Raw genomic sequence first — 13,561 nt, forward strand, 5'->3', positions numbered from 1 at the left:
CATGAAGGACAATAAAGTTAGACTTAACGCTTTAAAGAACTGAGAGAATGACTTTTGTATTTCAAACAAAGATTTTCAGTTCTGCAGAGCAAGAGGAAGAGAAATTTCTGAGAGCACTTTAAAGATGTAAAATGTCTAAGATGTAAAGTTCCTCCTAGTCTATGTGCACGTTTGACATGTGGAAATCTGAGAGATTAAAGTCGACGTGTCAACTCACAAACACAACTACAGTTAACTGCAGCCTCACAATCAGCATGCAGAAGGCAGCAGGAACACCACAGCATGCCAAAATATTACACACATGCTAGATGATCCTCAACATGCTGATTTTTATTCATTTCACTACAACTTGAATGAAAACCGTGAATGATTTTACTTAAAAAAACAACAACAAACACTGCAAATGTTTCACTGCTGACCCTGTCCATCAGACCACCATAGTGATGGCTGCTTCCAGCACCTCAGAACATCAAAGCTGTCAAAGCTCAGAATATGTCAATGAGTTCAGTGTATTCAAATCACCTCCGATTTTAATCTAATTGGGATGTGGTGGAACACAGGGGATGTGCAGCCAATAAATCTGCAGCAAATGTGTGATGTCATCATGTCAATATGGACCAAAATCTCAGAGGAATGTTTACAGTACCCTGTTGAACTGGGGCCAGCCCAGTATTAGCGGGGCATGAATAATACAATATGTAGGTGTGTAAAGTCACACACTAGTGGTCATGAGAGGATGTGCAGTGTGCTGAGACAAAACACCTTCATGTTGTCAGACTTTTTGTACTTCACGCGTGATTTTACATTCTGCTTTGAGAAGGTCTCACATTCAGCTCTGCATCTTGGTTTGATTCGCAGTCGGTGTGTCATGATCTTTATATGACGTCAAGCCACCGACGAGACTTTTTGTTTGAGCTGACAAGAAGGCGCACATACTTTCTGACTTGGCAATGTCACATTGATTCTCACTTTGCACATATACGTTAGCTTCATCTTAGATTTATAATCCATCTCCAGTTTTGTTTCCAGCCGGTATCTAAATCCTCTAAGACTGATCTGAAGCAAGCAACAGACTTACAGGTTCTCAACTTGAGATGTTTTACAGATTTCTGAAGAGAAGATGCGCAGATGGAGGAAAAAATGTACTTGAGAGGCCCGGGCTGGCAGTTTAACACATTCATACAGCACACATGCCGCAGTCTGTGGTGTGAATGGCTCCTAACGTCTGGCTTACCAGCAGAGACTCAAAGCTTCAGAGGAAATGCACAGGAAGTGCTGACAGAGTGTGATTATGTCACACGATTATTTTATTCAGTGTTGTATTCATATTTGTTTTCAGCTGTTGAAAGATGCTCTGAAAGTAAAGTTAACATGTAAGTAAGAGTAGAGTAAGAGTTCTTTATGAGGGCAAAGTTTCATTCAAAACCAGAACCATAAACATTTTGTAGTTTGGTTTCACTCTCAGTTCGTCACGCGTTCGGGTGGTCTCTGTGCTGAGAAACGGAGCCACGTCAGATGTTTTTCCTTTTTCCTTTACAGCTGACAGAAAACCACAGACACTTACACAGAAGTAGGACACTGTTTTTGGGGTGTGTGTAACTGAAAGAAATGCGCAAATAAAGATGTGAAACAATGCCGAGAACATCGCTCCTGCTGTCGCTCTGTAAGTACAGCTTTTCCAAATATGAAATAATAGAAACGGGAGCATTAATGGAAACACGAAAGGTCACAGGAACAAGTGTTATGTGGGCAGATTGAATGATCAGACAAATGAGTGAAATCCTGTTAGATGCTGAAAAATAGCCGTTTTTAAATACAAGTTTTCGATTTTTCTTATTTTTGTTATAATGTAAGGAAATATTTGCTGGAGACAGATTATAAAAATTGCAAGACTGTACACTCAGCTCGCAAAATTTGAGAAATATAAAGTGAACGCGGAGAGAGAGAATATCAACCATAGGGTGAAACGTTTCTCGTTGGTGGTCAATGGGTTTGTACGAAGGTTTGCTTCAGTTGCTTCTTCTTAAGCTCCCTCCACAGATTTTCTTCAGGACCGAGGTCTTGAAACTGCTCTATGACCTTAATATGCTTCTGCTTTAGCGGCTCCTTTGTTGCCTTTGCAGTATGTTCTTAGTCATTGTCATGCAGCCATAACCCATCTTCATTTTTCTGGCTGATGGAAGGAGCTTCAGTGGCTCGATTCATTGGCTCCTCAGTGGAAAGAAGTCGTTCTGCAGAAAAAGAGCCTCAAAGAATCGTTAGGGCATTTCTCTTCTTCAAACAGCTGATAGCAAACAGCATGACTTTACTTTCATCTGACCACAGGATGCTCAGGAATCTTCTCTCAATCATTCACACGTTTACTGGCAAACTTTAGATGGGCCTGATTGATTGGTGTGACACATCCGCACACAGCTGATATGGCGATTGTGGCTCAAGAGTTGGGAGTTCGCCTTGTAATCGGAAGGTTGCCGGTTCGAGCCCCAGCTCGGACAGTCTGCGTCGTTGTGTCGTTGTGACACTTCACCCGTTGCCTACTGGTGGTGGTCAGAGGGCCCGGTGGCGCCAGTGTCCGGCAGCCTCGCCTCTGTCAGTGCTCCCCAGGGTGGCTGTGGCTACAATGTAGCTGCCATCACCAGTGTGTGAATGTGTGTGTGAATGGGTGGATGACTGGATATGTAAAGCGCTTTGGGGTCCTTAGAGACTAGAAAAGTGCTATATAAATAAAGGCCATTTACCATATGTGCGAGCCAGCATTTATTAAAAAACAGCGACCAGTTGGGGTGAGAGAAGGAAAACAGGATAAAGACATGCTGTGGAAGAGAGACAGAGGTTAATAACAGATATGATTCAATGCAGAGATACTGAAAAGTAAAAAACCCAATGCATCATGGGAATCCTCCAGCAGCCTACACCTTGCAGCATAACTAAGGGAGGATTCAGGGTCACCTGATCCAGTCCTAACTATATGCTTTAGCAAACATGTCTGACAGTAACCTGTCCTGGGTGTGGCTGGTCAAACTGAACCCAGCTTTCCAATTACTTTTTCTCACAGAACCAACTAGGATTGGACTATGTTTTCCTTAATAAATGAAATCATCAATTAAAAACTGCTTTTTGTAAGTTTGTAAAACAAAGAAAAACAAAACAAAACAAAACAAAACAAAAAAAAACCCAAAACATAAAACAAACAAAAAAAGAACAAAGCAGTTAATGGCATTACACTCGTTTCCTTTTTGAATTTAACACCAACCTGTGTGTCATTTCTCCTCAGTGCTGACTTCACTGCTGGACTGCAGACCCTCCCAAGGTTGGTACATTTTTCAAACGCATTAATAAACCACACAGCACTTTTCTCTGTAACATTTTTTTCAGTGTGGCTCCAGCCGTCAGTGGTCTGTTTGCTCTCTGTTTGCAGTATTTGCTGCAGTTACTCTGCCCGTTGCACTCTATACGACCACCTGAGACTTTAAGCTGTTAAAAACAATCATTTATAAAAATAAGTATTATTTTTATTGCAATTTTTTATTTTACTCAACTTTACTTCAGTTCTGTGTCTTGCCATCAGTGCACATCTGTTCATTGGTACATTTACATGCTTACTACAGGTGACCTATTTAACTTTCCCCGCTGCCTGTTCATACTAAACAGTCAACATGGCTAAAGTTTCTAATAACGAGATACGTATAAGTAATTCCTGTGAGCCAACATCTCAGGCTTCAGACTGCACTAAAAAGCTTCTGGTCCAGCCTTGTGTTTGTGAGGAGCAACCAGTGAGAAGACAGATGGCTTCTTGTTTCATACATGCACTATATGCACCAAAGCCCAGGATCACACACCATGAATTGTAAGCTGTGCAAAATTAATTGCCATTTCCACTTTTACAAGAAATAAAGAGACCACAAATATAATTGCATGACACATAGGTCACATGGTTGTAATGTGAGTCTCATGAGGAGGATTGCTTTTTGTAGTTGTCCCTTGTCATTTTGTTTAGTTTTGTTTTATAATTCTGTGTCTCTGTATTGTTGTTTAGTCTCCCTGTGTTTTGTTTCATTTATTGTTCTGTTTCTGTTTTATTTTTTTTGTTTCCTGTAACTAAGCCCTGTCATTCTGAAACAAGAAAAAGCAGTTGTAGGACCTCCTCAGCTGAGGTTGAGGTGGCTGAAAAAGCTGCTTGCAGAAAAAAAGCAACAGTATTTAGGGTAGAGCAGCCTGTAAATAATGTGTCTTTTAAAACATTTGTCAACCCTTCATAGAAGGGTAACAATTTCACTTTATGTGTGCTTTAACTGAGATCAGCTGAGATGACCAATGTTTGGATGTCTTCTTCTGATGTTTCCCTCACAGCCCATCTGACTGTGAGTCCCAGCAGCTCTCAGTTTTTCGAAGGAGACTTTGTGTCTCTGAGCTGTGAGGAGGACGACAGCTCTGCTGGATGGACTCTGAGGAGAAACACAAGCAGAGACACCAGAGCTGAGTGTGGAGATCACAATCAAGAATGGGGAGAGCCACCTGGTTCTTGCTGTAACATCAGCTACATCTTAACACTGGACAGTGGAGTTTACTGGTGTGAGTCCAGAGAGGGTCCCATCAGTAACATGGTTAACCTGACAGTCACTGGTAAGCTGAGTGTGTGGAGTTAGTGTTGATGAAGCTGTGTGTAAATGGATGAAATGCTGTAGTTTGTCTCTGTGTTGAGGTGGATCAGTGATCCTGCAGAGTCCTGTCCTCCCTGTGATGGAGGGAGATGACGTCACTCTGCTCTGTGAAACAAAGACCACTCCCTCCAACCTCACAGCTGCTTTCTATAAAGATGGCGTCTTCATTGGGAATGAGACTACAGGTCACATGACCATCCAGCATGTTTCCAGGTCTGATGAAGGCCTCTACAAGTGTGACATCAGCGGTCATGGAGAGTCTCCATCCAGCTGGATCACTGTCACAGGTGACACACTTAGACTGTGTTTGTGTATTCAGTATTCAAACATTCAGTGCATGAAAATAACTTTTTCTTCGGTTCATTTAGAAAAACCCATCACTGCAGCTCCACCTGCATCCACCCCTCCACCTGCGTTACCTCCTCTACTTGCTGTGTTGGCCTTTGGATCAGTCTGTGTTTTGGTTCTGCTGTTGTTACTGGTTCTAGTGATGAGGGAATGTGTCTGCAGAAAACTTGAAGGTGAGACTCAAATGTCTGGATTTTGTATGTGTGGCTTAATTTTGCTAAATGGTTTGTACATTTAAACAATTTCCTATATATATATGTTGTGTCTACATTGTAAGTACATGTCGTCACATTACAGCTCAAACTCTATGGTGTGAATTCCCAAAATTTATAATGTTTGGAATCTAAAGTGTTATTTTCACTACCTGAAAACATTCACTGCTTCCTCATCAGGTTTCATATGTAGGTGTGAATTATAGTAAATGCCTTTTTAACAACATATCCCTCATTTAGAAGAAACACATGGTCACTGTTAGCAACTTACAAAATAAATCAGTGGTTGTGTTATGAAGTGTTACTTTTATCATCATGAAATATTACTCTGTGACCTCGAGGTATGGTTAGGTACAAATACTTGCTCTGAATGTTACATTATTACAACTTATTATATTACAGCTTATCCTAATGTCCATTTTCACTTTGTTGTCATTTGCAGTTCAGGCTGTTTTCATAGACTCTCCTAACCTCCCTTTCTTACTTTAGGATTATTGATTGTTTCAAACAGTTAAATATGTTTACTGAAAACTAAACCCTAAATGTAGAAAACACCTGTGCTACATGGTAGATTAGGGTGCATCTAAATTGAAGGCTCTATTATAAAGTGCTAATATCATCATTTCAATCTTTTAATTACATCTATAAAGAAAGGCCCACTCTGAGTGTTTTTAAATCATGTTTTACTTTATTTTGGTTCAGCTGATCAAGAAGCTGGAGAAGATGCCATCACAGATGACACCACGTACAGCGAAATCAAAATAGCACAAGAGCCTCAGCAGACAGCGAGAGAGGCCAGAGGTAGTATTGTTTATATTTTTATATCTCTGTGAGGAGCAATGCTAGTTTGAATAAATCTTGCACAAATCAGATGTGGTCATTGTGCACATCTGTCCTGAGGGTCAGGTTAGTAACACAGTAAAAACAGATCCTAAATGTTTGGTACTCAGTGTGAGATTTTTGGATAAGTTAAGCAAACTAATGCATTATGCCAGCATAGGTGCTGCACAGATGCCCATTTCATCTGCAGTATTCTACATATAAAACATTAATCATAGGGAATGTCTACATATTTTAAAATACCAGAACTATCAAGGAAACATAACAACATCTTTAAAAAGAAAATAATAATGCTAATGCTATAATAATGATTGAAGGTATTCTGAATCTTTAAAAAAAAAGTTTCTTAGTTATGTGTGGAGGGAAACGTGATGAAGTGAAACAAGGAAACCAGCATTTATTCATGTGAGGCCACAGAGGTCAGAGGTCACTATAATTCCTTAATCTGCACCTTAGATTTTCATGTGGGAGTATCAGGAGCTCTTCTGCCCTTAATCAATACAGATTTGTGTTGCAAAGGTTGAATTCATTTTTCTACAACTGTGTTTCATGTTGTTTGAATTGTGTGTCTTTGTGATCAGAGACGCCATCAAAGCCAGAGGTCATCTACTCTTCAGTGAAGAAGCTCACCCGTCCAACCACTGATGACCAGGCCATCAGACCGGAGTGCATTTAATACACCTCGAGTTACCCTTAGCTGTAACTTCACTCTAATTTATATATTTTAATTGTAGTTTGTGTTTGTTTGGTTGTGCAGTTGTTCCTGCAGCAGAGATCTGGTTTCTCTGCAGGATCAATAAAGTCTTCTTCTCACTTGTTGATTTTCTTGTGTGCTTCTCTGGGTTTCATCAGGTCATCTGATGTGATGAATCTGAGCTGCTCCTGTTTTGTTGTGGTCGGCTGATAATTATCTTGAGTGATTGTAGCAAAGATTAAAGATAAACAAAACCACAACTGTGGATTATAATCAGCGCGAACATCAGTGAGTGGCTGTAAATCTAACACCAGAAAGTTTCAGTTCAGTGTTTGTGTGCCTGCGTCTGCTTAACCCTGAAACCAACATAGAGGAAATGATGCGTCGACTATTTCATATTTCAATTTGTGTGTAACGTTTAACAAAAAAAAAAGGGAATATATGATGATTTTTTTCCTTTTTCATCTTTGCAAATTGAAGTGCGATTTTGACAAAATAATAATTGTCTTAATCCAAATATTCAGACCAACACAGAGCAGATTACAGCTGTGGCTGACAGTAGGAAATCATATTTGCTGTGTTTTAAATGTTCGTCCTCCAGGGAGACGTTTACAGTGGTTCACTCTGCAGTCTGACATGAAAACAGAGAGCTGAGGTGTTTCGGTCTCTGACAAATATCAAACCCCTGAACAAGTGACTCAGACTGGAGGTCTGGATCTCATCAACTCTAATTCTGCTGACATCTATTGGTAAACCTGGTGTATTACAACACAGCTGCAACTTTATGCCAAATGAAGACACTTGGACATTAATTTAAAAAAAACATCTAAATTATTGTAAATCATCATAAAACATCAGGACATTAGTTGTTAGCAATTAATATATTAATGATCCATATTAAAATTGGCTACAAATAATTAACACTTTTTTTTACTGTTGTCAACTTCAGAAATCACTCAGATGTTTAATTTACTTTTTAATGAGTGTGAAGCAAAACAACTACAAAGTTTCTTGTCTCCAAAGCGTGACTCGCTCACAGTCACTGCTGTGAGTGTGAATCAGAGGGAAACTGTTCACTTTGGATCAAAGTGTTGTATAAATGCAACCAGCAGGCGGCAGCACGGCTTCAGTTTGTTCAACAACATATGGTGGTTTCCACTCTGACCTTTGACCTTAGTGTGGGATTCATATTTTTCTTACTCAGCCAGTGTTTGCAGGTCTGTTGAAGCCACTGCATTTTTATCCAGTCAACGCAGACATGAAAATATATGTAAAAACACTTCACACACGTTAACATCAGGTATTTATGAACAGAGCCACTCAGTGTTTCTTCATAAACATTCATTAAATAACATAAAAGTGAATCTTAACCAGCATATGAAAATAAATATATATGAAGCAAATTGATCACTACCGATGTTAGTCTTTTTTTTTTTTTTTAACAATGTCTTTTTATTAAGAGTTTTTCCTTTTATACATATAAACAGAAAAAAGAAAAGGATACAGATGATCTGTACATTCGGGTTAAGTAGCTCGTACATTTAGGCTGTGAAATAAAGGGGGGGGAAAGGAAATGAAAAAACGGAAATACAGAGAAGAAGAAAAAAGGAGAAATAAAAACATATGTATGATATTTCCCAAAGTAACATAATCCCTGCATGTCTTTGGACGGTGGGAGGAAGCCGGAGTACCCGGAGAGAACCCACGCAAACACGGGGAGAACATGCAAACTCCACACAGAAAGACCCCGGCCTGATGGTGGAATTGAACTCAGGACCTTCTTGCTGTGCGGCAACAGTGCTAACCACCGTGCCGATAGGTTAATTGATTAAGGTTAATTGATTAAGCCAAATTGTCACTAGGTGTGAATGTGTGAATGAATGTGAGTGTGAATGGTTGTCTGTCCCTGTATGTTGGCCCTGCGACAGACTGGCGACCTGTCCAGGGTGTACCCCGCCTTTCGCCCTATGACAGCTGGGATAGGCTCCAGCGCCCCCCGCGACCCTGAAAAGGATAAGCGGAAGCGAATGGATGGAACATAATCCCTGCCAAATAAACCTGTTCATTCCCACCCAGGTCACTGCCCTAGACCTGTACACTGTATTTCCACACCTGACATAAGAGAGTTTGCTGGAAAATTCTCACAGATTTTGAAATGCATCAAGGAAGGGACCCCACATGCTTTGAAATTTGCCCTCCTGGCCAACATGACAGAAACCCCTAATCTAACTGTTAAGTTTTGAAACTGTGTATCAGCCACCAAGTCCAAATGTAATTGTTGGAGTGTTTCAATGTAGTCCAAGTATGTAAACAAACAAACACAAAAAGGCAGATATAGTTCAATAAGTACTGCTGGCACAACTGAATCATTGAATGAGAACAGACAGAAGGCTACGGAGAGATAACAAAGCTCCCCATCTTCATGCAAAAGGTATTACGTCATTATCCAAAGAGTAGAGGTTAATGAGGTTAATGAGGTTACCTCCTTATCAAAGAAAAAAAGAAAATTATGGAGTTAAAGGAAGAGTATTAATCAGCATTTCAGTACTAGAACATTCAGACTATATAGCTGCACTCGGAGGGGAAAAGCAGCGTCTTACGTAGATGCAGACTGTGCCTCTATACATGTATGCAATGTTTGTACCTGCATTTGGTATCACTGTTTTATTAGTAATAATAAACACATGAAGTAATGAATGACGACCCTATCTAAATCCCAGTAACAGTTCCCGATTTTGGCATAATAACTAGTTACCGTGCTCATTACCACAATAATAACATAGTTAAAGTAACGCGTTACTTAATAACGCGTTAGTCCCTACAAAGATGTAGACATTGAGCCCTCCTGGGAGGGGCCATGCTGACATCTGCTGCTTTCAGCTCGAGCACACACGGGTACTCACAGACACACGATCTTGGGTGGCTGCTGCCTCTAAACATATCATACATTATTTATCTTGTGTACAGCTTAATAAGATTCAGCATTTATTATTTACTGTTACCTACGCATATGTTGGATGTTGCTGTAATTTCGCTACAGCATTGTTTTCTTTTTGCTTGTTTTTTTTGTTTTTCTTTCCTTGAGCAGGTGGTGAAGCAGATTTTCACCATCCTTTCTCTCTATCCCCTTTCTCCCATTTTTCTTTCCCTCTCCTTCTCTTAACTTTCTTACTAACTTTTCTTATCGTTTTTCTTTCCAGTTCCCGAGTCCAGTCCAGTCTGATTACAATAATTTAGAATAAAAATAACTAATACAGATCAAATAAACTATGACAATCAAGTGGACCAGTATATAGCAAAAGGTGCACTTGGGAAAGTAAATGTTAGGCACATTTTTGTTGGCCAGACAGGACGGACGGACAGAAAGAAAGAAAGAAATATAACCATCCTCAGCTCATCTGCTCCAGTGACACTGACACCTTCAATGGCAGCACATTTAGATTATTCCAAGTTTCAAAATATGGAAACATCCTGTGAGTAAAAGTGTGTGTGAAGGTGTGTATGTGTGTGTTAGTATCAGGATCGGAGAACGACAGCTTTCCTCTGTTCCAGTCCAGATTCACTCTGATCCTCTGGAGCTTCTTCTGGAATGAGAGAGGAGTGGATTGAGCTGATGGTGAGTGTGTTGAGTATTTACCTAAAAAGAACCGTATTCTCCATAATCCAGACTCTGTGTCTCTCTTCCTCTGTACAGACTCTGATAACACACCCAGGTCCCACCATGTACTGTCTCTAACCTCAACATCCCAGCTGTGATTTCCTGAGTTAAAGCCCTCAGAGCCCAGGACAGAGCAGGAACAATCAAACCTCTCTGGAATATCAGGAAGCTGCTGCCTCTCTTTTCCTCGTCTTACGCTGGTCAGATCTTCAGGCAGGATGAGGTCTGGATGAGCAGAGTTTGGGTCCAGAATGAGAGGAGTGTACGAGACCATGTCCTTCATGTTGTTCCAGATGTTGACGGTCAGGTTGCCCAGGTGTTTAGCCTGGTCTATCAGAGCTCCTGAGGGCAGCTTTGGATCATCCAGCAGGGGGCAGCGCTGGACTCTTTCCTCTGCAGCTCTCAGCTCCTCCTCTGTGCCTCTGACTATGTCTAAAAGAGCTGCTATCTCTCTGCTCAAAGCCTCCATCTTCTCCTTCATCATTTCACTCTTCTGCTCCTCTTCTTCTTTCAGTGCAGCCAGCCTGGCCTCCTCTTCCTCTGCTAGAAACTGGTGAAGCTTCTTAAACTGCTCCTTAATCTGCCTCTCTGTGTGTCGGGCCTGGACCTCAATGTGTTCTGCTGTTTGAGCAAACTTCATTTGAACTTCTTTACAAACCTTTACCTTTTCCTGATACTTGTTCCGTAAGAAAAATTGACAAACGGTCCTTAAAAATCTGTTTAAAGGTGGATTATCCTCTGAAGATCTTCTCTTACAAAGTGGACAGTCGTGTATTGTTCTCTCTCCCCACCATCGCTTCAGACATTCTTTACAGAAGTTGTGGCGACATGACAGAAGAACAGGATCTCTGAAGACCTCCAGACAGACCGGACAGCAGAGATCCTCCTCTAATATGGAAGCCATTGAGTCTGTGAGTGAATCTGAAAACAGCAGACAGGAAGTACAGTCAGTCCTGGCTCTCCTCCCTCCTCTACTACCTTCACTGAAACTTCCTTTGAGTTGTGTTTTTGCTCAAACTCACATTCAGTGTGTGGAGTGTCAGCAGCTTGAAGCAGCAGTGTTGGAGTTCTCCACTTGTCTCTCCTGTAACTGGACTCACTCGGAGGAAGCTGCTAGTTTGGTCTGAACTCAGTCTGATCGTCTGTGTGTCTCTCTTTACTGAGGAAGAAGATCACCCTGTTTCCTGATTTGTCTCAGGTGAGTGAGGTGAAGGGCGGAGCTTCATTCATTTCCTTTTATGGAGGCTGTTGCTTCCCCCATAAACAAGGGTGTGATTCATTCCAGGGTTTAATCGTTTACCTGCCAGCAGCTGTGAAACATCTCACAACATGTAGTGTGACTCAGTCTTTCACCTGGGGTCCGTTCTTTGTACCTCGCTTACTACATCCAAGATCAAATCATCACGCCAACTTTGAGCTCGCTATTCCGGTTCTCCGAACACATCTCTTGTTGACGATTAGTATAGCTGGATGAAGTAATGTGAGATCACTGAGTGGCTTAACAGGGGCTACGCATCGATAGTAGAAACATTGATCGGCAACCCTTTGATTGGTCGGCGAAAATGTCGAAGGAGCGCGCTCAGTATTTTTCGGCAGCAGAGCAAGAACTCTTGAGTGAGGGATTTCAGGAGTTTCAGAGTTTAATTAAAACGCAAGGGAACACTGCAAAGGCTGCAAAAGCAAGGAGAGAGGGCTGGCAGAAAGTTGCTGACAAATTAAACTCGTAAGTAATTTAATAATAATAACAATAATGGATTGGATTTGTATAGCGCTGTTCAAGGCACCCAAAGCGCTTTACAATGCCACTATTCAGTCACTCTCACATTCACACACTGGTGGAGGCAGCTACGGTTGTAGCCACAGCTGCCCTGGGGCAGACTGACAGAAGCCAGGCTGCCATATTGCGCCATCGGCCCCTCTGGCCAACACCAGTAGGCTGTAGGGTAAATTTATTATATTACATTATATTATATTATATTATGTTATATTATATTATATTATATTACATTATAGCCCCTTTCACATTAGAGCCACAACAGGACCCACTAGAACATGGGAACAAGTAAAAGTGAAATATAAGAATATTCTACAGAATGGTAATATTTATCACTTATATTGCTTTTAGTCTCTTGGAAAGAGACCCTGAAATAATCTGTTTGTTTGTTTATAACAGCAACCAAGAAAAGGGCAGAGCAAAAAAAGACAGGTGGTGGTCCTGCACCCCCTCGTCAACAAGTTGGTTAAGTAAATAATACCCTCACGGGAAAATCGATATCTCTCAATGAGCACACTGTCGCGCTGAGCTAAAGGATCCTGTCTGTCCCGCAATATACGCTGAATTCTGAGGACTCTCCTTATCAATCTTGCACCTTCCGCAATGGGTTGCTCGCGTATACGGACAGGACATGGCTGCGACAGACTTCCCAAATCCACCTTGGCTTTTATAGCCGTGGTCTCTCATCTTGATTACACGACGTAATTTACAATTACTACTCTGAAATATGGATAACATCTGTAATAATCACATACATGTAATAGAATGTTAATAGTACATTTCCCTTTTTTTAGGAAATGACCTGTATGTATCTGTGTGACATCAATACAAGGATCAAGTGCTGCATTATCTTTGATAATATTTATTTATGGAAAAACAGTGGTAAAATATTGTTGTTGCTTTCGTATACATGAAGCGGACATACCTGAGTGGCCGCGATCTAATCCTGTTTACATAAAGTAAACCTGCTCCCGAGCAGGTTTACGCTTACGGATCTGTTGCTATGACAGCAAGTCCCGGATGAGCTTCGGAGAACCGAACGATCCAAGATCACGCGAAATCGTCAACAATCTAATCCAGCTAACTTACTTAGCGAGGTACGAAGAACGGACCCCTGTTTGTCAGCTTTTGTTTTGGATTTTGTTATTTGTCAGGTTTCCAGCAGTGGGAGTGTAACACAGTTACACAAACACAGGTGGTGTTAAGGTGGATTCACTTTGTTGCAGAGCTATAAAAGTGAAATGGATCATAAAATTGTGTTTCTGGCTCCTCTCACTGAACAACCAGCAGTTACTGCAGGGTTGAGCAACTCCAGGCCTCAATGGCCGGTGTCCTGCAGGTTTTAGGTAAACACACCTGAATGAAATGATTAGT

The 13,561-nt window shown here is 41.0% G+C and overlaps 2 protein-coding genes across 2 annotated transcripts; one reads left to right on the forward strand and one right to left on the reverse strand.

The window, feature by feature from the left end:
* Window positions 1-1,591: 1,591 nt before the first annotated feature.
* Window positions 1,592-6,880, forward strand: LOC146713316 (sialoadhesin-like). The gene is made up of 7 exons (XM_085447031.1): window positions 1,592-1,663; window positions 3,275-3,310; window positions 4,351-4,623; window positions 4,703-4,948; window positions 5,030-5,182; window positions 5,924-6,022; window positions 6,643-6,880. Exons 1-7 carry the CDS (start codon window positions 1,633-1,635, stop codon window positions 6,735-6,737), a joined length of 933 nt encoding a protein of 310 aa, XP_085303157.1. The 5' UTR covers window positions 1,592-1,632; the 3' UTR covers window positions 6,738-6,880.
* Window positions 6,881-8,280: 1,400 nt separating this feature from the next.
* On the reverse strand, window positions 8,281-11,605 carry LOC146713317 (nuclear factor 7, brain-like). The gene is made up of 2 exons (XM_085446471.1): window positions 11,436-11,605; window positions 8,281-11,334 (listed from the first exon to the last, which is right to left on the reverse strand). Exon 2 carries the CDS (start codon window positions 11,315-11,317, stop codon window positions 10,145-10,147), a length of 1,173 nt encoding a protein of 390 aa, XP_085302597.1. The 5' UTR covers window positions 11,318-11,334; window positions 11,436-11,605; the 3' UTR covers window positions 8,281-10,144.
* Window positions 11,606-13,561: the final 1,956 nt, after the last annotated feature.

The sequence above is a fragment of the Copadichromis virginalis genome, linkage group LG3 (assembly GCF_057382275.1).
Source record: "Copadichromis virginalis isolate Kocher_CV1m ecotype Utaka linkage group LG3, C_Virginalis_male_GT1.1, whole genome shotgun sequence".
Classification (NCBI taxonomy): domain Eukaryota; kingdom Metazoa; phylum Chordata; class Actinopteri; order Cichliformes; family Cichlidae; genus Copadichromis; species Copadichromis virginalis.